Source organism: Sturnira hondurensis, unplaced genomic scaffold (assembly GCF_014824575.4).
Source record: "Sturnira hondurensis isolate 20B ecotype Veracruz unplaced genomic scaffold, ASM1482457v3 Scaffold0000780, whole genome shotgun sequence".
Classification (NCBI taxonomy): Eukaryota; Metazoa; Chordata; class Mammalia; order Chiroptera; family Phyllostomidae; genus Sturnira; species Sturnira hondurensis.
In genome coordinates, this window is record NW_028073411.1 from 19,756,183 (window position 1) to 19,780,819 (window position 24,637).

General features: G+C 67.7%; 1 protein-coding gene across 3 annotated transcripts in view; it reads left to right on the top strand.

Annotated features, from left to right (window-relative positions):
* Window positions 1-4,053: 4,053 nt before the first annotated feature.
* The window catches only part of KIF26A (kinesin family member 26A), a 32,570-nt gene continuing 11,986 nt past the window's right edge, over window positions 4,054-24,637 (top strand). For 2 of the 3 annotated variants that reach the window (XM_037047911.1, XM_037047920.1), the window contains exons 1-4: window positions 4,054-4,254; window positions 4,594-4,839; window positions 14,200-14,652; window positions 19,649-19,839. In XM_037047911.1, coding sequence (XP_036903806.1) covers window positions 4,213-4,254; window positions 4,594-4,839; window positions 14,200-14,652; window positions 19,649-19,839 — 932 coding nt within the window. In that variant the 5' untranslated portion in view covers window positions 4,054-4,212. Of the gene's footprint in view, window positions 4,255-4,593; window positions 4,840-14,199; window positions 14,653-17,726; window positions 17,772-19,648; window positions 19,840-24,637 lie in introns of those variants that run through there. The other variant, XM_037047929.1, reaches the window with a different exon arrangement.

Below are 24,637 nucleotides of genomic sequence, written 5' to 3' on the forward strand. Positions count from 1 at the left end.
GTGGGGTCCCCAGTGTCCCTAGCAGGTGGGGGTGACATGGTGGTATAAGGACTCAGGTATCCCCATGCCTGGTGCGGGAAAGCTGACCACTCCAGCCCAGTGTCCCCCTCCTCCCTGAAACACCGCCCCCCACTCTGGGTCTGACTGGAAGCGGAGTCCAGCAATTAATCCCGCGGGGCTCCCCTGGCCTAGATTTCCCCGGGGACAGCACTGACCACCGCCGTGGGCCTGGAAGATTAAATGTGAAAAAAATCTCCACCAGGACTTTAATCAACCCGCTGAGACCCGGAACGGCCTCCACCCAGGAGAGCCTGGTCAACCCGAGGAAGCCCCTCCCTGAGGCTCCGGGTTCTAGAGGAGAGGAGGGAGGGTCAGGACAGAGCTCCAGGGGTGCCTGTGGTGCAGGAGGGAGGGGGTGGGGGCCTCTGGGTGGGCCTCCTGGATCCCAGCTCCTCCCAATCTGGCCACAGGGGCCCGGAGGAGGGGGCTGAACAGGGACAGGGAAAGGGAGGGGCTGGGGGCACTCTGAGTTCCTCTTATGGCTTGACTGATCTTTGGCCCAGACCAGCAGCAGCCACGGTGCAGGGAGGGGCAGCTCCACTAGGGGTCTCTCCTGATCTGAGGTCTAGGTGGGGACCCTGTGGCCTGCAGATGTGTTTATGGTGGGGGTGGGGGTGGGGCAGGAGGCAGGTGGGGGAGACAGTTCTTCCGGCTGCCGCTTGGGGGAGTCAGAAGAGGAGCCCCGTGAGTTGGGGTGGGGTGGGGAGGTTCCCCGGTCCTTCCCAGGGGACAGAGAGAGTGCAGGGCTGGCCCCCACCCTGGCACCCCTCCCAAGCCGTCACTGTCCTGCCGTCTGTTCACAGCTCATGCAGCGCTGACCTCCAGGCCGCCCTTCTCCTGACTTCTCCTCGCCTTGACGTTAACCTTTAGGGCCCGTTCAAGGCCCCGTTTCCCTAGGCAGTGCTCCCTGACACCTCCTTAACTCCCAAAACCTTCCCCGCGGGCCTCATTTAGGGCGACCCTGACTCTCTGCTCCCGTCTCCCCAGGCAGGGGGCGCCCGCCAGCACAGGAGACCCGAGGCCGCGCACAGCAAGAGCGCGGGATCCGGGTCTGAGTTTGTATCCAGTAAGAGCGCCCCCGCCCCAGATTCCTACCAAGATTTGGCAGCGCCAGGAGACTAGCCCGAATCCTCCAGCCGCGGAGAATTACCGGAACGACTGGGAAGAGTCCCGGGCTGGGGCAGAGAAGGCTGCGAGTGGCGGTGGAATCCGGGTTTTGGAGTGGTGGCACGGAGAGGGGCAGAGGTCCTCGGCGAAGCTCTGGGGTCCTGGCGGGGTGGGCCTTGGGGGTCCATAGGCTGAGGCTGGGGCGTCGGATGGGGGCTAGCGAGGAGCGCCCTGGAGCATGGGCAGAATATGGAGCTCAAGGTCACTGTGCTCTGTACACGTGTTCAGGGACTGGGACCCCAAAGCGCAGAGTCCTTTGGACCGATTGCAGGGGAGGGGCTCGACATGGCCCCTGTCCGTACAGGTTTCTCGGTGTCCAGCTCAGCGGCTCAGCCCCTTCCCTGTGCCTCCGGGCCAGAGCACCAGGCAGAGCACGCGAGGCAGGGGAGTGCGGACCCGCAGCAAGTGCGGCCCTCATCCCCTTCCGCCGCACCTCCTCCCCGCCGCGTGTCGGGGTGTCTGGCTCGCCGCCGGAGCGGAGGGGGCGCTGTCGACCCAGACGGGCGGGGCCGGAGCGCGGGAGCGCGCGGAGCAAAGCGAGCGCAGGTGCCGCGGGCACGGGCCGCCGAGGATTGGGGGCCTGGCGGGCAGCCGTGAGGGTCGCGGCGGCGGCGGCGGGCACGCGTCCAGTGAGCGCGCTGGCCGTGAGGCGGCGGTGGCGGTGGAGGAGCTCGGAGCCGCTCCCCGCTCTTCCATGGCGCTGCCCGGGTCGCCGGAGCCGCCCCACGGCGCGCCCCGCAAGGCGCCCAGCCTGCTGGAGATGGGGGCGCTCTGCCTGGATTCGGAGATCATCCTGGGCTTCACCAGCCACCTCCTGCGGCGGCGAGCGAAGGTGAGGGCCGGGCGGCGGGACCAGGCTGGTGGCAGAGGCGCTGTCCCGCGACTTTGCGGTGCGTCTCCTGCAGCTCAGGGAAGGAAAGGCAGGTTCTGAGCAGAGTCCCACAGCCCAGGCCGTAGACTCGCTGGCTCAGTTTCCCCCACGCGTGCTACTCCATCTCCTTCTCCCCCAAAGGCTGCGTCCTGGGAGGAGAGCGCAGCGCCCGGACCCGGGTCCCACCGCGCCGTGCTGGGGCGGGTGAGGCAAGAAGTCGAGGTCTGGTGGCTGAGCCCGAGTCCCTGAGGTGACTCCAGTTCCCGTGCCTGCAGGGCTGTGTCCCGGCCCCCTTTGGGGACCCGGGTGTGTGTTGTGAGCGTGTGTTCTCCGAAGTGTCGCAGTGGTGCGGACTACCTAAGTTGCGGGTGTGGCTGGCCCTGGGCATAAGACCGTGGCTCCACGTCGGCGTTTCTGGGAGCGCATGTGGGTAGTGAGTGTGTGTGGCAGAGCGCCGCGATCCCGGGCCCAGTGTGTGCGTGTGTGTCTGTGTGTGGCCCAGAGCAGTTGAGGGGCTGGGGCAAGTGCCGTCTTGCAGGCAATGGGGGAGGCGGCGTCGGTGGTGGCCCGAGGTACCTAGACCCAGACTGGTCCTCCTGAGGCTGCGATGAGACAGGAGATGGGAAGTGCTTCCGGCCCTCGTGCGGGGCGGAAAAGGGCTGGAGGCTGGGGTACCGCAGAGTGAGACTGGGGAGCCCTTGCCCACTTTATACCCCTAACCCCGCCACACCGTCGGTCAGAAACGACTCGGAAAGCCAAGGGCAGATGATCCGCCCCTCTTTTGGGGGGAGTTCGAACATGGGTGGGGGGGACTTTCCAAGTAAAAGGGAGTTGAGCAACGAAGGTAGTTTTGAGGGGCTCGGGAGGTGCGGGGAGCGATTCGAATCTGTGTGAGGGCCTTGTGTGTGTGCGGGGAGCCGCAGGTCGCGCTCTCCGCCTGGACCACAGCCCGCCATCGGGCCCTGCTCTGGCTTGGCTCCTTCTGGTGCTCGCGGCGCGCCTACTCGCCTGGGACGCGTGGCGCCAGGTCTCTCTCCAGGCTTCTGGTGCGCGGTGGCCGGCAGGGGTCGCTCGCGTCACGGGAAGGTGGGCGGCCGCGCCCTCACAGCCTGACCCCGGTTTCGGGCTGACCCGGAATGGGGCTCCAGAATCACCTGCTGCCTTGGTTAGCTGCGACACTTAGGGCTGGGTTGGAGCGGGAGCAACTGGTCGCCGGAGAGGCGGGGGCGACCTCCCAGCCGGAGACAAACAGGCAATTAATTCCGGAGCTAAGTTCCCATCTGCCAGGCCGGCTGACAACAGGTCCCGCGCACACCCCCGGGGCGAGCCGCGCCGTTTTCTCCCGCTTCACGGGCCCAGAGCGTACACACCCACCTTCGCGCACACGCGCGGTTGCACAGACACGGGTGCCTCCCGCAGAAACGCCTAGACACAGATCCACGGCCAGGGGCACTGCACGGCCCGGGGCCAGACGGCGGAGTCACTCAACCACGCGCGACAGTTATACCCAAAGGGTGACCAGAGACACACGGAATGCACTGGATTTGTAGAGAAAAGCGACTGGAGTTCGGGGGCTGGGGTTCGGCCCCTTCCTCGTCCCCCCACGTTGTGGGGCTTTGGGCGAGACCTTCCCCGCCGGGGCCTCAGTTTCTCGCGTGTGAAGTGAAAAGTGGATTGGTAACCCCCAGGAGATGCGCAGACCCCCGTGTCCCGGCACAAGAGCAGGAAGGCGCATGCGCGAGCGCGTACCTTGTTTCAAAGCGGCCCCCTGCGCCCCTCCCGGGGGATGTGACTGGCTTAACGAGTTGGGGTCCTTGGAGTGGGAGGGGCCGCGCCGCTGGGCTGGATCCCTTCCCCCAAGCACTGCGGAGCGGAGGGCTGGGGCGGGACGGTCCCCGGGCGCCCCGCCCCCACCGGCCCGGGCCCCGCCCCCCCTCCCGAACGCGCTGGCCGCTGCCTGCGCGAGCTCTCTGTCACTCGCCCGCCCGCGTCGCCAACTTCGGAGCGGACGGCGGGGCCATGGGGGCGCGCCCGGGACGTATCACGTAGCCGCGGCGCCCTTGGACCGCCCGCGCGGCCCCAAGCTCCCGCCCAGCCCTTCCTGCGTCTGGGCCATGGGCAGCCACGGCGCCCTCATGTGCGCGGCGCACCCCGCGGTATGCACGGTCGCGCCGGGAGAGGGAGCCGGGCGGCGGGCGCCGCGGGACGGGGCCCTAAATGCCCAGACGAGCGAGGGGTGCGCGGCGCCCCCTAGGGGCCGGGCCTGGGTGGAGCGCGGGGGCAGCCGGGCTCCAGCACGGAGGGACTTGAGCCGAACCTCCCTGAATTGAAGCAGAGGGCGGGCGGCGGGTCCTCGCCCAGCGCTCCTAACTTTGTGGAGTGCGCCAACTCCAGGGCCTGTGGCCAGCTGAGGTCTGGAGCCCCCGGTGCTGGGCCTGGGGATGGTGCCGCAGAGGCTTAGGCTCACTGTCCTCTTCTGCACCCACTTCCCGCAGGTGGCCGAGGGTGGCCTGGCCCGGGAGCCGCTGCAGCTCCTGGAGGTACCGCCCCGCAAGAGGCTGCCCGTCGGGCCCGAGCAGGACCCTTGTGGCAGCCGTCCTACTCCCGAGGGCGCTGGGGCAGGCGCAGAGCAGGGTCACTCTGCCGGCGGAGGCAGCTGGTGCCGCCACTGCCACACGAAGCTCGCCGAGCTCAAGCGACAGGCGTGGAAGCTGGTCAGTGGGTCCGGGACACCGCTTCGGGTAAGTGACCTTTCCCTGAGCTGGCCCCTCTAGGCAGGGCCCATGTTGGGACTTGGCAGACCTTGGGTCCCTGAGGGAGGCGAGGTTTCACTGAGTGGCTTTGGCCAGTCCCTTCGCCTCTCCGGGCCTCAGTTTGCCCATCTGTAACTGTGTATGAGTTGGGGTGAGGTGGGGGCGCTGGAGAGGGGTTGGGTGTGCGTTTCTGCGAGAGTGCGGAAGTCCCGCAGCTGGACCCGCAGTCTGTGTTCGGGAGGGAAGGGAGAGAGGCAGGTCCCCGGTGGGGACCCCACCCAGGGCAGGACAGTGCCTGTCCTGCTGGAGGCAGGGGTTACTTGGTCTGTTGTTTCCCTTGGGCCACCTGGGCCTCCAGCCAGGTGTCTGGAAATTGTACAGCTGTGGCAGGAGGGCTTGGAGACCAGAGGGTGGGCCTGCTGCTGTGTGGGGAGGGCGTGGCCCTGCACCCCCTCCTAGCTTTGTGGAGAAGAGTGGGGCGGGGCCGGTCCAGATCTGCCACTGTGGACAGTGGCCACCCATCTGGGAGTTGTGCGGCCAGGCCCCCGTGTTCCTGGGCTTCCCTCCCAGCTGCCAAGGTGCTCGCCAGGGTGGGGGCACCCTGCAGCCCGCGGGCTGGCCTGGGCCTGGGAAGGAGCTGGGGCCATTGTTGAGGGAACAATGTGCCTGGAAGTCCGAGAGGCTGTGGAGGCGGGGTCTCCAGAGGAAGCCCTTGACCTGCAGCCTTTCTGAAAGCGTTCCTGGAAGTCCGAATAATCCCCACCAAATCTAAATATAGCTCTCCACGGAGGCCCTGTGGCCAGAGGGAGGGGAGACCCGGGGTTCCTGGGGTCCCACCGCTGTCTGCCTAGAGCAGGTGGGGTGGTGGGAGTCTGGTTTCTGCCCTGGGCACTCTAGGGGGCAAAGCGGGGGGACACGGGGCCTGTCCTGTCCTGTGGTGTGGCTGGACCCTCTGCCCTGCCCGCTGTCCGGCAGACACCTAGGCCCTGGGCCCTCAGGAAGGTGTGGCTGGGGACAGACTCTCAGGGGCCTCTCAGCTGCAGGGCCATCTTGCTGCCCCATCAGGTGAGATTGAGGTCAGACAGAGATCAGGGGGACTTTGTGACTGAGCTGGGCTGTGCCTAGTGGCACCAAGCATGTGGCCGGCTGGTTGCAGCTGGGCAGGGCATCCTGGTGGAGAGAGCTGCAGGCCACACCAGTCACTGGTGAATTCCAGGGTCCCTCTAGGGTCTGGTGGCTCTTCCTGTAGACAGCTCATCAGGGAAGCCCTGGACCACTCCCCTCCCACCTTCCCTGGCCTTCCCTGACTTTTCTGTTTGTGCATACCCCTGTGCCCGGTGGGGACTCACCCCCTTCCCCTACCTCTCCTGGCACCCAGTGGCCGAGCAGGCCAGGTGTCCCCAAGCGCTGTCCATGCTTTGCAGCCCCTCCCCCTCTGCTTCCACCTTCAGCGGGCGTGGCCGCTTCGGGGCTGGGCTGGGGCACTGCCCAGTGTGCAGGGCGCTGAGCCCAGGTAGGGGAGGCCCGCATCCACTGTTTGTCTGGAGGAGGTGGAAACAGAGCCGTGGGGACTTGGGGGTTGGACCTGCCACCCCAGGACCTTGGCAGGCGTCCCAGCCGACCTGCAGCCTGCCCCCGAACTTCCTGCAGGGAAGGCAGGGAGGTGGTGTCTGACCTCACGCAGCTGTTTCTGCTTTGGGTCTGGGAGGGAGGGAGGGAGGGCTTTGTGGGGCAGTGGGGGCGGGGGGCAGCGGGGGCAGGAGGCCGCTGGTCTGGGAGGGTCCCTGGGGGCCTTTACCTGTTCTTGTCACAAGATGAGTTTTGCGGGGGACGGCACCTCATGGCTTACAGAGAAGCGTGCCTGCGTTTTCTCCCTTAGACCTGGGGGCTTGCTGGGTGCTGAGGCTGGGGTGGGGGTGGACCTGGGGCCCTCCTACCAGCAGACAGGTCCCTGCAGTGGGGCCCTGGGCAGATCCGCTGAGCCGGGCCTCAGGGGTCACGGCTGTAACACTCCTTCGGTGGCTGGGGGTGGGGGAGGTGGTCATCCAGTGGCCTGGGTGCGAGGCCATGTCGCCCCGCGCCTGCTCCTCCCTGCCTCGGTCCCCCTCTGGGCAGTGTGGGCGGCTGCAGTCCCTGCCCAGGGCCCTGTTCACATGAGGGTCGTGCCTCACCCCCTTTCTGAGGCTTCCCACCCTGGCGTGGCGGGGAGGGGAATGTGCTCTGCCCCCCAGGTTGGGGTCTGGGACACTGTCCTTTGTGAGCTGAGCAGGACATGAGCGTGGGGTGGATGGATATCCAGGCTGAGTGCCCTCTCCGGACTCCCCACTGTGCCACCCTCTGCTCTTGCCAGGGTCCAGCGACCCCTTAAGAGCCCCCATAAGGCCTGGAGCCAGGCCCTGTGGACAAGCCTCTTGTGGCCTCCATGGGTCACTGTCCTGGGTACTGCAGCAGACGCCCTGCCTCTCTGGAGCCTGTGCAGCCGCGGGCGATGCAGCCTGTGCCCGCCCTCTGCTCTCCCTGCCTCTGGCAAGTCTCTGCTGGTCCGTGCCCGGCTTAGCCCCGCCCCTCCGCCCTCCCGTGGAGCCCACAGGCCCTCTCACTGTGCACTGACCTAGTCCCTGTCCCTGCCCAGCCGGCCAGTAAGGGCTCCGTTCTCTCACCTCTTCCTGCAGTGGTTCCTCACAAGTGCCCCTTTTGCAGACACCCAGGCCCCTGTCCCTCCCGTGTGCATCTGGCAGGACCTCTGCTGGTCCAGCTGATGCCCAGCACGCTGGCGCCTGAGCGGCTGACCGCGGCAGGGGACACAGGCCCCGATGACCTGCCGCACTGTGAGTTCTTGGCCCAGGGCTCTGGCGGCGCCCACCTGCATCCAGGTTCCCCACCCTCCCATCTCACCCCTGACCCCCTTTGGGCGGCCCTTCCTGGCCCTTTTCACTGGCCTTGGCCACTGTGTGGAGTCGGCGTCCAGTGTCCTGCCCGTAGCAGTGACGCAGTGACCAGGCTTTTCCTCCCTTGACCACTGTGTCCCCCAGGACTGCTGGGCTGATCCTGGCTCCTCGACCCTCTCCTTGGGTAGCCCCAAGGAGGATGACCGTCCCTTCCCCCTGGCAGCAGTGGCGTGGGGGATCCTGCTGGGGATCTGGTCCAGCTGCCACCGAGTGTGTCGACTTCTCCAGAGACCCATGACATTGTGACATTCGACTTTCTTTCGAGGTGTCAATACAGGTGCTGAATTGATTACCACCTCCCTCTACCCCAGGGGGAAGTGATCAATTCTCATTTGGCTCTTGCAGACCTCTGCCCCCACACAGGGGTCTTGTCCTCCCTGCCCCTTCGATGGCCCCTCCCACCGTGAGGCCCAAGCATTTGCTCCCAGTCCCCACCCTGTGGGACAAGGCTGCTGGAGGTGGGTCCTTGTCCCGTGCACCCGTGATGTGTCCCGGCCCTCGGGCTGGAGGCCTGTGGGCCCTCTGCCTGTCTCTGGGGCCTGGCTGGGGGGTGGCAGTCCCCCCAGGGAGCCTTCCCGGCCCTTAGCGTCCACGGCTCTGGTGTGTGATGGTCCTGGCTCTGTTCTGTGACCCAGGGTGGCAGGGCTCAGCCCAGCTGGTGGGGGCCGTGTGTGGCCTGGGGTCAGAGTCCTTGGGCCGGAGCACCACCAGCTGCGGGGACCACCCAGTAGCAGGGCCAGGGTGGCTGCCTTGGGGCTCCTCAGCCAATCCCCCAGCTGGGCCGGGTGCTGGCAGCTGCAATGGCAGCCAGGGAGGTGTGAAAGGGGCGGGCACGCCCTGGGGTTGGCTGCTGGGCAGGCTCCCAGCTGGCAGGGGACTCGATGACTCAGCTGGGAAGGGACCTGTCATCTGCTGGGCTTCGAGGCTCCCGGCCACTCTGGGCACTGAACCCAGCTGGAGAGAGAGGCAGCCGGTCAGGCCTGGCCTCCCACTCAGCCATGGGGACCTCAGCTGGCCCTTCCCCTGCCTCCTGAAGTGGACGGGAGATTAGTCAGTGCCCTTGGTCCCCTGCGTCTAGTGACGGAGTGAAGGCCTCTTGGGCTCACCTTGTGTCTGCATCGGTTTGGGTTCAGGTGTGGGAGCAGGCGGGGGGGATGGGGTAAGAAGTGGCTGTTCGGCCCCTCGTGTCTGGCCACGAGCTCCTCTCTGCTTGGTGGAAGGCAGTGGCCCTCGGGGCCTGGCTGCCCTTTGTCAGGTTCCTGGTGCAGCTGGGGGGGGGGGGTGGCTGGGCTCTTGTGGGACCCTGAGTGCCTCTCAAGGATCCTCCCTTCCCTGCAGGTGACCATGTGGCTGGTGAGTGGGCCTCCTGGGCTGGGGGGTGGTGCCCTGCCCCTCCTTCTCAGGGCCTTGGGCTCCTCATCTGTGAACAGGGACTTTGGGCAGAGTCGCTGTCCTTGCTCCACCGGGGCAGGGACACTCTCACTGTTGGCCTCACATGCTGTGACTTGGCCCCCCCGGGGCCAGGCGGCCTCAGGTCCACGGGCTCCTGGTGCACTGTGGGAGCTCCCCGGTAGCGTCCCAGGCTTCCGCTGTGGGGCAGGGTGGGTGGGCTCAGCCAACACCCATGCTGGTGGGTGTGGTGCATACCATGCTGGGCGTGCCTGCTCGCAGATGGCCGACCTTTCACTGCCACCCGAGTGCACCTCTGTCCCCCACCTCCAGGTGGGGCACGCCAGGAGCTGGCCCTGCCTCATGTCCTGGTGTGGGGGGGGGGCCCCAGGGTTGGCCCTTCCCTAAATGTCCTGCCCTGGGCCACCCTATCCCAGTCCTCCCCCTCCCCCTCTGCCTCCTGGATTCCCCACCAGCCCCCTAAACTCAGCCTGTTCCAAACCCAAGGGACTTCTGGGCAGCCATCTGGCTTGGCCGGCTCGATGGCTGCCTTTTGCTCCACCACGGGCCCCCCGGTCTGTCTCTGGAGCCCTCTCTGCTCAGCAACCCCACGCCTGTGCCCTCCCCGCTTGGAGCCCCGGCTCTGCTGCCCGTGTCGTGGGGTCTGCGCCCAGCGCCTCGGCCTCTCTGAGCCTCAGTCTATGAGGCGGCAGGCTCACGGCAGCCAGCACATAAGGTGGCCCCTGTGGGTTGGGTGTCTGGAGGCGGTGGCCTGGCACTTGAGGGGCTTGTCCAGCCAGCACAGGGGCCACGGGAGCCTGGGGGCACCTGGTGGTGGTGACTCTGGGTGTCGGGTCTTGGGGTGGTGCCAAGGGCCCATCCTGCCTGACGTCTGTCTGTCTTCTCTGCTGGGTGACGGGTGTCCTCCCACCCTGGTGGGGGTACCTGCTGTGGCCCACGGTCCTATGAGGAGCCCGAGGTGCCACAGCCGGCACCCACAGAGCTGGCCTAAAGTGTGTCTGGGGGAGTCCCAGCCCCCTGAAGTGTGCCCAGCCCCCCTCTGAGTGGCGGGTGCCCTGATGAAGCCGCCTCCCCGCCCCAGCCAGGGCCGTCCCGCCGGTCTGGCCTTCAGTGCCCCCAGGGGCCTCCAGTGGCACTGGGTCCAGGACAGGGAGGCCATTGAGGAGAGGCGGCCTCAGTGAGCTGCTGTCTGCCCGAAGCTTCCCAGCTGGCTGGCGCCTGGCACGGCGGGCCCTGGGCACCAGTGCTGTTTGGCACCGGGTGGCCTGTGCCCCCGCTCCCCACCCCCTCCACTGACAGAGAAAGGAGCCAGAGTCAGTGCCAGCCCTCAGACCCGAGGGGCTGGAACAGTGTCCAGAGTCCTGGCTGGTGGGGCCCTGACTGTGGGTTTCCAGGTTTTCCCCTGGGACCAGAGGACCCGGGTGGGGGTGGGGCCTTGGGCGGGGCATCGGGGTCCTGGGCGGCAGAGTGGCCCGCCACAGCCTGGTGGTTTCTAGGCTGGAAAACTGGGCCCTGACCCCTGGCCTCCTGACCCACCACCCCCGTCCCGCCAGGCTGCACGCGACATGGGAACGTCCTCAGTCCCGGATGGCAGAGCCTGAGAGGCGGTGCCTGGGGGCCCTTCCTGGACCTGTTGTCCACTCCGGAAACAGCGGCTGCTCAGGGTCACCGCCTGCACGCTCCGTGTGGCGGGGGAGGGGAGCCCTGGGCTCAGGCGTCGCCCCCCCGCCCCCGGCGGCACTGCCAGTGGGTGCGGGAGCCCCCTTTCTAAAGACAGGGTGATGGGGGCCAGGGAGGGTCCTCTCACAGCCCTGAGTCTTGGGGCTCCCCTAGTCGGGGAGCAGACTCCTCCCAACCCTCTTGTGGTGGCCTCACCTGGGGGGCTCTGGTCAGCTCCTGTCCGGGCAGCAGGGCTGGGCCCTGAGGCCTGGGCTGGGGGAGGGTCTCCTGGCGGAGCTGAGAGGGCCACTTGTCCCCGGCAAAGCCCTTCAGGGCCCTCAGTGCAGGGAAACTGGAAGGATTACTTAAGGCCGCTTAGAGGCCCCAGAAATGCCGCGAAGAACGGGGTGTCACTTTCAAGGTGGGGGCTCTCTGAACCCCATGGCGGCCCGCTGGGCAGGCCGTGAGCAGTACTGAGTTGAGTCAGATCCGGAAAAACGTTTTCCAAGCGCAGGTACAATATGTGTTCAGTTAGCTCGTACAGAAAAAAGCGATACTTTGTCATAATCACTATCTTTTGAAGGTGCTCGGTTCTGGGGGGGGGAGGTGGGCAGTGGGCCAGGTGGGGCTGAACTTTCAGGACCTAACGTAGCTGAGGCCAGGGCTGTGACTCCAGGGGGCTGGAATCTGTGGACCCCCCTCCCCCCACCATGGCTGGGAGAGACCAGGCCCCTGGGAACAGGTGGGGAAGGGCCGGAGATCTGGCGCCTCCCCCAGGGGCAGTGCTGAGGCCCAGAGAGCCTGTGGGGCCAGTGCCAGCCCCTGGGAGAAAGCCCCCACCCTGGGGCCCTGAGAGCTGGGCTGTGGTGCTGGGTGGAGAGCCCCACTCTCTGTCTGTTCAGCCCGCAGGTTGCTGGTCCCCCGGCTGGCAGCTCGGGAGACTCCCGTGGCCCCCGGGGACCTGCTCCAGCCTGTGCTGCCAGCCTGCGCCGGGCTCAGGGTCGGGGCTCTCAGCCTCACTGGGAGCTCAGGCAGGCCCCTCCTCTCCGGCCTCTGCCATGTCGGGGGTGTGTGTGTGTGGGTCTCACTGGTGTGAGGTGGGGGTCCTGGCGTATCTGGGTGGGGCTACCTGCGGCTCATGAAGCTGGACCCAGTACCCCCGGTGGCTGTCAGGGAGGAGGGCTGCCCCCCAGAGCAGGTGACCAGGCAGCCTTGGGCTCGTCTTTCTGTGACGGGGTGAGGGGATGGGGGGATGGGAGGATGGGGGGTTTTGACAATCAGTGCCCCAGGCCTGGGTGGCCAGGCCTTCCTGGCAGCTGCTGTCTCAGTTCCTGGGGACACAGCTGCGGGGGAGGGGGGCTGCACTGCTTCTCCTGCCCCTCCCCCAGCCTCTGTGCCTGCGGCTGTGCCCCGTGGGGGTCTGGGGGTTTCCCGGCCAGCTCCTCTTCCCGACCCCCCCCCCCGGTGCAGCCCGTGTAGTAGGGCTGGGGCACCCCAGAGCTCTGAGGTCCCCAGAGACGGGTGGACGCCCCAGAACAATGGCTGTGGGGGCTGGGGCCCGGCAGGGGCCAGGGTCCCCGCCCTCCAAGTCGGGCTAATGGCAGGCACTTCCTTCCCTAGCAGGCCACCGTGTGCGGCCTCCCGCTGAGTGGAAAGACCAGAGTAATCAGAGCCGGGGCCTGGAAATCGGGGAGGGGCGGGACGGACAGCGTCTGGATTCCATCTGTGGCCCGCCTGCCAACCCCATGGGGGTTCTGGAGCCCTTCCAGGGGCCTGTCCCAGCAGGGGCCGCCGAAGGAGGGGGTGTTCGCTGACTTGAACCAGGCGCTAGGCTTCAGAGGGGGGGCTCCAGCCCGGGCCGAGGAAACCAGGCCTCCCCACACAGCCCCCATCTGGTGACCTGGTCTGCTTGGCCTGGGGGGCGGGGGGTCGAACAGGCCTGTGGCTTATGCTGCCTGGAGTGTGGGGTGGTGCTGGGGATCTGGGCACAAGGGGGAGGGCCGTCTTGAGCTGGCCTGACGGTGTCCCTTCACATCAAGGCTGTCCTGCGCAGTGGTCACGCACGCCAGCCTTCCCAGGCACCTGTGGACTTGGGTCGGCTGCCACCGAGCAGGCTTGGGGCACCAGGGTGGGTACAGGAGATTTGCCCCCTCGTCTGAGAAGTGGTTGTGTTTGGGGTTTGGGGGCCCAAGGCCCTTGGTGGTCAGCAGGGCAGCTGGACCCCAGCAGGCTGACTCTTGGGTGGTGTGTCGGGTGGTGAGCAGGCAGCCAGGGAGGAAGGGTGGGCTCTGCTCTGCTGTAGCAGGTTCAGGCTCGGGGCGGGGGGCGGGGGTGGGGGCAGGGGCAGCCAGCCAGGCGGCCAGCTGGCCAACGTGGAATGCAGGCCTGCATGTGCGGTCTGCTCCGTTGGGGATCTCCCAGTGAGTCCTGGGTGGTCGCGGCGGTAGCTGGCTGCGCTGGTGCTCCACTGCAGTGACTCTGACCGCTGCAGGGCTGCCCTGGCGGGTGGTGCAGCAGAGTCGGCGGTGGGAGAGGAACAGGGCACGGGCCCTCCAGTGAGGCTCCTTCTGAGCCTTGGCCTCCCCTCCTCCAGAGCCATCCCTTCCTCCAGGAAGCCCTCTCTGCCCTCCCGGCCCTGCAGGGCCTCCTTGAGGCTCCCCTGGCTGCTGTTCTCGCCCTCTGTGGATACCAGACTCGGGTGGGGAGACCTGTGGTCCCCCAGGGCAGGCGCCGGGCTGCAGGGGTGGTCACCGGTCGGCGCAGCCCCTGTGCCCTGTCTGTGCCCACGTTGACGGAATAAGGTGGGTCCGAGCCGTGCCTCCTGCCTCCCTGCGGGCAGAACAGGGGCCCCAGGCCTTCGAGGTCACATGGCAGAGTCCCCGCACAGGGCCTCCTGCCACCCAGCCTGCCGTGGCCAGGCCACACAGGGTGGCTCGAGAGGCTCCCCCCTAGGCCCTGGGGTGCTGAACGAACCCCGCCCTGTGGGAGGCAGGTGTCTGGCCCCACTCAGCAGCCACTTGGCCCCACTCCTCCCACCCCTTTGAACCCCCTCTGCACCCTCGCTGCTTGTGGCCTGGCTGTCGGGCAGCCTGCAGGGGTCTCGTCAGCCGTGAGTGAGTGGCGACGGTGGTGGGGAGGCGGGCAGAGTGGAGGCTGCTGTGGGCCCCTCCATTCAGCTCCAATAATCGCTCTCCTGTCGGGCACGTGCGATGGAACCGCGGGGGCTTGTTAATCCGTTCTGGGTTGTGGGGTGGGGAGCGGGCGGCGGGTCTGAGTGGGTGGCGGGTCCAGGCATCCGGGCTCTGACGGCCTCTGTCCCTTGCTCCCCCAGGACCCCTGCTTCTCCTCGCTGCTGCTCGACCAGCTCCCGGCACCCGGGTCCCTGTCCTCGTGCCGCCCGGAGGGCGGGCATCGCTGCAGCGTCTGTGCCGCCCACCTGTACCAGCTCACGCGGGAGGCCCTGCGGCTGCTGCAGGTGCCTGCCGGCCGGGGGGACCCTGACGCCCACCCTGGAGGCCCTGGCCTGGCACCTTCCGGCCCCGGTGCCACGGACAGCCCGCAGGATGTGCCAGTGGTGTTGGGCCCGGCTGGCGGGCGGCCAGGCCGGGGGGCACCAGACAGGAGGAAGGTGCTGGCCTGGCCCTCCAGGCCCAGCGTCCAGGTGTCCGTGGCGCCGGCCGGCCTGGGCGGGGCGCTGAGCACAGTCACCATCCAGGCCCAGCAGTGCCTGGAGGGCATGTGGAGCGTCTCTGGGGTCGGCAGCCTTCTGCCCGCCTCGTGCCTGGTGAGTGTCTTGAGTGGCCTGGCAGCGGCCTCCTGGGCGCCTGGGTGGGGTGTGGGCAGCGTGTCTGAGGGGGGCCCCTCCTGGGGGTGTATGTCCACGTGTCACTGGCCATGTGGGGGCTGTGGGCATTGGAGTGAGCCCCCAGGTGGTTGTCAGGCCCACGTCCAGTTCTCTGCAAGGTCACTGGTGTCCTCTCGTGTCTCCCAGGGCACTGCACCCACCCCAGGCCCACCCAGCGCCCGCAGGTGAGGTCGGGTGGGTGGTTTCTCCCATTTCCTGGACCACTTGTGGCACTATGGTCCCGTGGGCTCCTGGGGCAAGGTCAGATCTTCATCTTCGGGAGCTGGGGGCTAGGGGGGCACTTCCCATTGAGGAAGATCCCAGTTGCCCCTCCCTCTCCGAGCTCTCCTGTCTGCGGTGCAAGGCTGCCCCCAGGGGGACCCAGGCCGCCCCACCAAGGCCCCCCCCAGCCCAAAAGGTGGTCACCACAGCATGGCCTCTGTGGGGCCAGCCCTGGGCACCAGTGGGTGCTGTGGGTGCTGTGGGCACCACGGGCCAGGGGCCTGAGCCGGCCTCAGCCCCACAGTCCAGGGTGAAGCCAGCTCTGGAGGGGGAGCTTTGCTTGTGGGGGCCTCTCCCAAGTGTCTGCTGTGTCCCCCAGTCTGCCGTCTAGGAGAAGGGGTGCCAGGATGGGTGTCAGGAGAGGGGGTTTCCTGGGGTGCTGGGGTGATAATGTGGGGAAACAGCTCCGGAGAGCCGAGCAGCTTCCTGAAGGAGGTGGCGTTGACCTGGGCCTGCAGGGAGGCACCGGGGATGGCGTGCCTGGTTCGAGACACGGTGGGGACAGTGGAGGCCACAGGAGAGAGGCAGAGGCTCCCAACCTGGGGTGGGGGCCAAGGGCACGTCTCACAGGGGCTCTGAATGCCAGGTGGTAAGGGACCAGCCTGGGGGCGCTGGGGTGCCGGAGGGAGGAGGGGGGGCGGGATGCATTCTGTTTGCCGGGAGCCCTGCAGGTGGCCCACACGCCATAACGCGTAAGGGATTAAGGCTCCCTCTCCGTGTTGTGGGCCGGCTGATAGAGTTTGGGTGGCTGGGGAGGGTTTGCAATTAGAGGCAGCCCTGGAGATCGACAGGGAGATTATTAGAGCCGTGAACAGAACCCCGGGACTCGGATGCGGTGACTTCCCCCGAACCTGCGCACTGGTCGTTAGCGGAGGCCGTGGAGGGTTTGAGCGCCCTCCGTGTCAGGTCGCGGAACTGAACACTTCAAGGGGGACCTCGAGTCTCTGACAGCCCATCAGCGGCCCTGGGCACGTGGTCTCTAGGCAAATGTGGGTGTGGGCCTCGGGGTGGGTGGCCCACCTGGGCCAGGTCAGGGAGAGGAGGGGCAGGATGGGAGGGCGCCGGCCCGGCCACAGGGGTGGCCCCTGGAGGTGGGACTGGGATCCTAGTGCCTGGAGCAGCCCGCCACTATGGCTGGGAGCCGGCGCTGTGGCCTGCCGGTGGCGTGCTAGGGGCTGGTCTCTGGGGGAGGCAGCCCTCAGCCAGCTGCAGCCCAATTCCCAAGACACAGCGGGCGGCCCTTTCCGGGGTGTTCCCCCTCCCCAGTGCCTGGTAAGCCCTCCCGGGGCTGTGGGGCCGCCCAGCGGGGCAGCCTGCTCTCGCCTTCCAGACTGGGTCAGGTGCCCGTGGGAGCCGGGCTCTGGCCTGTGGCCCACATGGCTGCCCTGAGGGCACTGGGCAGTGGCCGTGGGACTGCCCCCCAGGTCCCCTCTCTGGCCGGTTTCCCTGGGACCAGGGCCCTGGCCTCCTGGCCCCACAGTAGGCTGGAGTCCTGGAGGCAGCTCGGGCTGGGGCAGCTGGTGTGGGGCCTGCTGTATTGTGCTGCCGCCAAGGCCAGGCCGGTGGGGCCTGTGACAACCTTCCCGAGTCCTGTGGGCACAGGCTAGGCCCTGCTCGGGGCCTGGGGCTCATAGTCCTGGGAGGTCCTGGAGCAGAGGGTCTTGGCCAGCCCTGGGGGCTGGGCCCATGGAGGCCCAGCCTGGAAGGGAAGGGTGGAGGGCTTCCTGGAGGGGGTGCTGCTTGCCGCCTTGACATGCAGAGTGGGAGGTGAGGTCCTTTCGGTGGAGGCCCAAGGCTTCCTCTGTCCCCAGAAGTTGGTGGCACAGGCTTGGGGGTGTTGCTCCTGCTGCCCCCTCCCCATGCCGGCCCCACCTCCCTGCATGCGTGGGCTGTGTCCCTGGTGGGTGCCCGCCCGGCCTCAGGGGTGCGGCTGGGACGGTGGGGGTTGGGGGGCACAGTGCTTGGGTTCTGGCCGTGTCTCTAACGCGCCCCATGGCTGCTGCCCCCTCCGGGACTCAGTTTACCCACCGTGGAGTGGAGTTGGGACAGGATGGCCCCCTCCTGGGTGAGGCAGCAGCAAAGCTGCTTCTGTGACGGGGGTGGGACGAGGCACCTGCAGGGGCAGAACCTTCCTGGCCTCCAGGTAACCAGGTGGAGCTCAGAGGGGTGGCTGGCTCTGCCTCCCTGGGGCCCTGGGGCCTGACACATGCCTGCGAGCACTGCCACCTGGACCCCATGCGGGGCTGAGGCTGCATCTGCAAGATGCCACTGGGCCGCCCCCTTTTCCCTTCCCCTCCACTTCCCCCGCCCCCATCCTGGCACGAATTGCCCGCAGGGCGGGGTCTGTCCTGAGGCGCTGATTCGCCCTGCCCTTCCCACCCCAGAATCCAGCCCACGGGGACTTCAGGCCTGGAGGGTCCCTAGGAGATGGGCTAGTATGCTGCTGTCCCCTCCTCCCCTGCTGTGGGTGCCCGTGAGACCAGGGCATGGCCCAGCGGACGCCTCTGCCAGGCAGGCCCTCCGGAATGCGCCTCACGCTTTCCTCTCGCTTTTCTTTTGTTGCTGCCCTGGCACCTCCATCACATTTTCTGTTTGGCCACCTGCCCTCCACCCCCCCATCTCCTGTCCCCATGTCGTGGTCATCCCCCCCACGCCGCTCCCCCCGCCCTTCGGCTTCTTCTGGCGCGGGTCTGCTTCTGGCAGGAGTCCGCAGCGGCCGTCCTGGTGGCAGCAAGTGGGACGGTGGAGCCGAGGCGCGTGCTGGACGCCCAGCACAGGTCAGTGTGTGCGCTCAGCCGCCGGCTCGCCGGGCGGCTGGTGCTGTCCCGCCTACAGGCGGAGGTGCCTGAGCTGGTGGGCGGCTGGGCCTGGAGGGGCACGGCCCTTCTCGCCGGCAGCAGGCCTGGCTGGACACGGATCTGCAGGGCCTGCTGCAGGGCTGCCCCGGGGCTGGTCAGAGCTGGCGTGGGCCGCAGGGCCTCAGTCAGGCACCGGGCTGCACACGGCAGGTCTCAGCTATGCCCGGCGCTGCCCTGCAGTGCAGGCTCCGGTGGTGACATCACTGTGATGTCACTGTAAGGCCCCTCCTGCACCGCTCTGCCGGACACAGGAGAGGAGAGCGTTGCAGGGAGCAGGTGCTGGGTGGTGAAAAGGGAACTCACTTCTGGGTCTCGCTGCCCAGGTCTAGGCCGGGCTGACCCTCCTTCCAGAATGTTCCCCATGAGTTGCACCCCTCTCTGCTCCCTCAGCTCCGTGTCCCTTTGTGTGGGGTCCACCTCCCAGCCGTGGGCTGGCTCTGTCTCAGGCCTGTGTCCCCACCAGGCCCCGGCCCCCGGAGGGCATGTTTATAGGACACTGGTGTGGGCCAGGCAAGCTGCCAGGCATGGTGACCCTGCCCCGCCCCGCCCTAGGCGCCAGAGAAAGTGGGTGGAACGGGAGACTGGAGGCTGATGCGTCAAGCACGTTGCTCTGGGTGGAATGAGAGCTGAGAGGGGCCAGAGGGCCCGCAGGACACGGGGGGTGGGGGGGCGCCCAGACAGGGCTCCTGGGGCAAGTTTGGGGAAGGCCTGGAGGAGAGGGCAGGGCTCCGAGGGAGCCCCTGGGCGGGGGCCAGGCTGGCACAACTCCCAGTGAGGGCCTGGGCTGCTACCTGCCTTCTTGAAGCCTGGGGGGCTCAGCTGGTGCCTTGGGGGGTCCAGGGGGTGCTTGGCTTCCATCCAGCCTAAGGTTAGGGGGCGTCTGAAGATTCCTTGGCAGACATATTGTTTTCTGTGTCTTGAGAGGAGTTTGGAAGCGGATGCTGACCTCAGGCTGGGGGGCCCCTGCACTGTGGTGAGGAGTGGTGCCACCCTGAGGTGCAGGGCCTGCTTCCGGGACATTCCTCCTGGGGTCTGTGGGTCTTGTTCTGCTGACATGCCCCAGGAACCTGTCACTAGGCCAGCCCGGAGAAGGCTGACCCACCCCCAGGGCGGGGCTGCCCCCTGGGCTCCTCACCGCAGGCTCCTTGCCAGGTCCTCCTGAGGGTGTCCTGGGCGGTAGTTGTGGCCAGCATTTGGGGCTGGCCCGTGGTGCCCGGGGAGCTGGGGAGGCTGGGCACAGGGCCCTCGGGGCAGGCGCGGGGCTGGGGGTGGCCCGGCTGAGGCCTGGGGTCCAGGGCCCAGGTGCGAGGCCTATGGCGGCCAGTCTGCCGCTGGCTGGCGCCGTCCAGAGCGTGTAATCACATTTGAGCCCCGTTAGGAGGCCGCCCTCCTCTCTGGGATTTACTTCAGCTAATTAGTGGGAAATGCCAGGATAGCATTTCAGACGCGGGCATGTCGTACGTTACACGCGCGGGGTGATTAGCGCTGTGACAAACCTTTATTGTGGTTTCTTCCCTTATTATGTCTCGGGTCCTCCCAGAGGGACAGCCCAGGGAGAGGGGCGTGGGGTCCCTGTCCATCTGTCCTGACCAGCGTGGCCACTGCATTTCTGGGGCTGGATGGGGGAGGGGAAGCAGAGTCAGGGGGGCAGGCATTTCTTCCCCCGGGGCAGAGTGCCCCTGCCCCCAGCTGCAGGGTCCTCTGTGCACAGGGCCCTGGGGGCGTGCTGGGCTCTGGGGTTGGGGGGGACAGTGGGTGCCTGTCTGTCCCTCACACGGTTCCCTCCTTCCCTATAGGCAGAAGCGGCGGTGGCTGCGGTGGCGGTGGCAGACACGGTCCGAGATGGCCCTCCCGCCCCGGGCGCTGATGGCGTGTCCAAGATGTGGGGCCGTGGTGGGGCCTGCACGACAGCCCTGGTCTCCCCAGTCCCGGGCACCCCGGCTGGGGGCTCCACCGGCGCGTCGGCCGCAGCCTCCTTCTTCGTCAGGTACACGCCCCCAAGCCTTTGAGCAGGGCCCGTGCCTGGCTCCGGGCAGCTTGGGCAAGGACGTCAGTGGGGACCCCGGCTCCTGGGCCTGCGGGCCTCCCTGGGAGAGCCGTGACCTTGGTGGAAGGAAGGCTGTGGGGGCCGTGCTGGGCTCCAGGGCACCCTGTTGATGGCAGGATCCAGCAGAGGCCTCGCACCCCCAAAACAGGATGCAATCAAGAGACCGGGTTCACGCCCAGCCTTTGCCCCTTCCAAGCTATGCAGCTGTGGGCAAGTCTCACAACTGCTCTGCGCCTCGCTTCCCTCGACCGTCCGGTAACGCTTCCTTGAGAACTGCTGTGAGGAGCTGACAGGCTGGACAGCACAAGGAGGCTCAGCCGGGGTGTCCAGGGGCCCGTCCTGGGGCCCGTCCTGGGGTCCGTCCTGGGCAGCACAGCTGCAGCCACAGAGGGAAGTGGACACAGGCCCTGGGCGGTGCCCCTGCAATCGGGTGGGGCAGGGCCACCCGGGTGGGGTGGGGGGGGCAGGGAGGATCTGGAGGGCAGGCTGCGCTCAGGCTCCAGCCCCAGGCCCAAGCTCTGGTGTGGGGGTGTCGGGAGCCCAGGGTTTGCTCTCTGGGTCCCCAGGACGTCTGGCTGTGGCCCTGTGGGCACCAGCTCCTGGGGAGGTCAGCTGGGGAGGTCCTTCTGGGGTGAGGGGCACTGTGTGAGCCGGGGTGTGGAGGTGGGGACCAGCGTCCTGCCTGCTGACCGCAGAGTGGCAGGGTGCTAATGAGCCCTAATGGCGGCCCAGCCACGGGTCGCTGTCCCACCAGCAGCCCCTTGGAGTGGATAGGCTTGTCCGTGAATCGTGCCTGGTGGCAGGACTGGCGCCTGCAGGGCCTGGGGGCCTCGTGGCCTGACTGGGGGTAACGGGCAGGGTGTGTGATGGGGGCATTGTCAGGCGCAGGGCTGGTGAGCGGCTTGCAGGCAGGGCATGCTGCCCCCATTAGGTGCTGGGGTTCCGGAGGGCCTGTCTGGATGGCCTAGGAGCCGGGGGCCGGGGGTGGGGGCCGGCAGGGCCCCAGCAGCTGAGAACACCCCTCCCAGCTAGTCTCTGCTCTAGCTTCGGGCACTGGTCCAGCTCCATCAGGCCGAGGCTGCCCCCCTGTCCCCGCCTGAGACCCTCTGCAAAGGCAGCTGGCCGGGACCCCAGGTTCGGGGGCCACCCTGGCTCAGCTGCAGCCCCGTGGCCCCACAGGGCAAGCACGCCTTTTGTCCTGAGCCCGACAAGGTTGCGCTGGCCTTGGGAAGTTACCATAGAAACAGGCACAGGGGCCAGGACTGGGAGGCAGGTTCTCTGGGCGTCTGCCGGGAGGGCGATGCTGGCTGCCATTCCTTCCAGCCTGGTGGACGCCCCGAATCGCAGCAGCTCCCTGAAGGGCTGTGGGCCCAGTGCGGGGGGTGAGGGAGGGCAGGTGTCCCAGCCAGGAATGCTGTGTGTCCCCAGTTCCAGCCTGATGTAGGCCCAGGACGCTGCTCTTTGGGGCTGCGGCCCTTGGGCAGCAAGTGAAATGGGGCACTCTGCAGCTGACCCTCTTCCCGTGTTTCGTGGGGGCTGCGGCTCAGAGAGGGAACGGGCTGGTCAGAGTCCCCAAAAGACCTGGAGCTGCCGGGCCCCACCCGGAGTGCCCCCCAGTTGTGCTCAGCGACATGCTGGTGGGGGAGGGGTCTGGGGAGGCGGCCCGATGGCTGCAGGGTGGGACCGGTGGAGCCAGTGCTGTCCTCGGTGCTGGGCTCCACGGGGTGGGCTTTGAAGGGTGAGTAGGAATCTGCGGGGGGAGGCAGAATGATGTGTGGTTAGGAGTTGGGTTCCCTGCAGGCCCTCCACGCGGGGAAGCTGAGGAGGGGTGTGTTCCCTGGATGCTTCGGTGCGGGGGGCCTCATGGGCACCCGTGGGGGCCAGAGCCCAGGAGGAGGCGGTGCCCTGCGTGCCCTGCTCGGCGAGTCTGCCCAGGAGCTCGGCACTGCTGCCACAGACACAGCGAAGAGCGAGGTGCCCTGGCCCCGAGCAGACTCCTGGAGAGGGTGGGCCTGGTGGGCCAGGCGGCTGAAATACCATCTTCTCCAGAGGTTCTGGTGACCTTGACCTCCCCTCTCCTGAATCCTCCTGCTCGAGCCCCGGCGTCCCGGGCCTTCCTGCCCCTGTAGCCGCATCTCCCCCCAGATGCCTCCCTCAGCACTCTCTCCTGCCTGCCCCTCTGGGTCTTTCTGGGGTCACCGCTCTGCATCTAGAGGCCCCAGCAGGTGTGGGGCAGAGGCGTTGGTCTTCTCGGCCCCCTCCCTGCCCCAGCGCAGCCTCAGTGGTCCCCTCCCCGGTGTCTGCCTGGACACCCAGCCCTCGGATGGCAGGCCTGGCTCCTAGCCGGGGTCCAAAGCTGGAGTGGGTACTGCCCAGAGGCACATGGGCAGCTCTAGCTGGGCGCCCAGGGCAGGAGGGCACCCCTCCCTGCAAGGTGGGGCCAAGGGGCCCTCCCCGCCCCTGGGTGACATGGGAAACGCCAGCTGTGGCGAGGACGGCCCAGGGATGCTGGGACCTGGTCCCTGGCTTCAGGGGTCTGTGGCCCCCTTAGTGACTCTGTACCCCTGAGTCCCCTTTAGGCAGACCCTGGGGCTGTCAGGACCTGCATGTGGTAGCCCCTGGGTGGACTCAGGAGGGTGTGCCAGGCCCACCACGCGGTTAGGGAGCCCTGGCCTGGCGCCCGCAGAGCCCACGAGTCAGAACAGGCCCGTGTCTCCTCAGGGCCATCAGGGCCGGCGCCTGGACGTCCCCGTCTGGCTCTGGAAGAGGCAGTGTTTCTTTGTGTGAAGGGTAGAACGTGTCTCTTTCCGTTTCCATGAATCAGTGACTAGGGCTGGCAAGCCCAGGAAAGGCTGCTGGGATTAACATGAGGCTCCAGTGGGCGGCCCGGGAGCCCACTTGTGTGATCACCCGCTCACGGCCAGTTCCCATCTCCTCGGGTCCCAGGCCTGGCTGGGCAAACGCTTGTCCTCCAGAGTCCCCGCCGGGGGCCTGGAGGGCTGGGCCTTGTGAACCAGGTCTCAAGGCGGTGGCCGGGGCAGGTTCCTGCCATAGTAGGTGTCATGGCGTTCGGGGAAGCCCTGCCTGCATGGGGCATCAGGGCAGGCTTCCTGGAGGAGGTGTTCTCTGAGAGTGAGGAGGGCTCTGTATGCAGGTGAGCTCCTGCTTTCCTAAGTGTTCTCTTCAGAGGCAGACACTCAGGCCGGCCTGTACCCTACCTGCATGTCTCTCCTCCTGGCACTCCGCACCCCTGCAGGTCCACCGCCGCGGACCCCCTCTCCCCAGCATGCAGTGGGCAGTCACGGGCCCCAGAATGGCATCGTGTGGCCTTCCAGTTTCTGGGAGGCCTGGTGTCATTTCCACCTCCACCTCCACCCCCGCTGCTCGGAAACCGGGTCTGTGCCCCCCAAAGGCTGAGGCCCTTTGGGGCAGCGCTGGCCCACCCACCACAGGGCCCCCAGAAGCCCCACCAGGCTGGGCCAGAAACTAAAAGACCACATGGCGCCAAGTGGCTGGCGGGTCTGTCCCAGCTCTCAGGGGCCTGGGTTCCGTCACAGGGGAGAGTGCCTGTCCTGGGCCTGTGAACCCGGGGACGTGCCTGTGAGTCACCCCCATCAGGCGAGCCTGTGGGAACAGGGACCCAGGGGCCAGCCGGGCGGGCCTCTTGGGCTGGGCCTATGACAGGACAGGGTAGGGAGCAGAGGGTGCCCTGAGTTAGGTCAGACCTCGGGGCGGAGATGCCTGGCTGGTGACATTCCAGACCCCGGGGCCAGTCTGACCTCAGAGGACTGGGCTGGAGTCTGCCCACCAGGGACCTGGGCATGTCCAGCAGCCTCCGTGGCCTCCCCTGTGCCCCACGGGGCATGGCCGCCCTCTGGTCCTGGCTTCTGCAGGAGGGAGGCTCCGAACAGTCACTTGGGCTGCCCCCCCCCCCCGCCCCCGTCAGCCCGGGCCCCATGTGCCCTGAGGCTTGGCAGGGTGGGTTCAGGATGCTTTGTCTCCCATAGCCTCGGGGTCCCCGGCTGACCCTGTGCGCCTTGGGGGACGAGGAGCCAGCTTTGGGGCTGGGGGCACACCTCCGCTGTGGCTGCCGCTGGCCTCTGTAGACCTGAGGCCGAGATGATGCCCTCCAGCTCTGGCTGGTGCGCCTCCAAACCCCAGGACCAGGTCCTGCTTCTGACTCACAGGCGGGGCTCCCTGACCTTTGCAGGCCAAGGTCAGGCCCAGGCCCCTCTCCCTTCCCCAGCCGCCCTGCCCTGCATGCTCGGGTCCCCTGAGCAGAGCCCCGCGGAGGGGGTGGGGCTGCCCTGTGGACTCGGCTGTCCTCCAAGTCGGGCCACAGCCCCTTCCCCAGGGGTTGGCGGGAGGCTCTGAGACAGCGGCCCGGACTCCTCAGTCCCACCCCGCCCTGCTGGCTGCCCCCACCCCTCGCTGCTCTCACTCATCACATGGTGGTCAAGTTTGGCCCTGCCCTGCCCGTCCCAGAGCTGGCCCTGTGCCAGGGTGTGGACCCCAGCAGAGTGGGCAGCAGAGTGGGCAGCAGAGGGGGCCGAGTGGGGACAAGGGGCTCTTCTGTGTGGGGGTGAAGGCAGGTATTGGGTCGGCACCCACTGCGGCTGAGGGTGCCCTGTGCTGTCTGGGCCCCTCCTGGGTGCTGACTTGTGGGGTTTGCTTTGGGGACCGCACCCGGCGGGCCTCTCGGGCTGGGGCGCCGCCGCCGCCGCCGCTGCCGCCATTC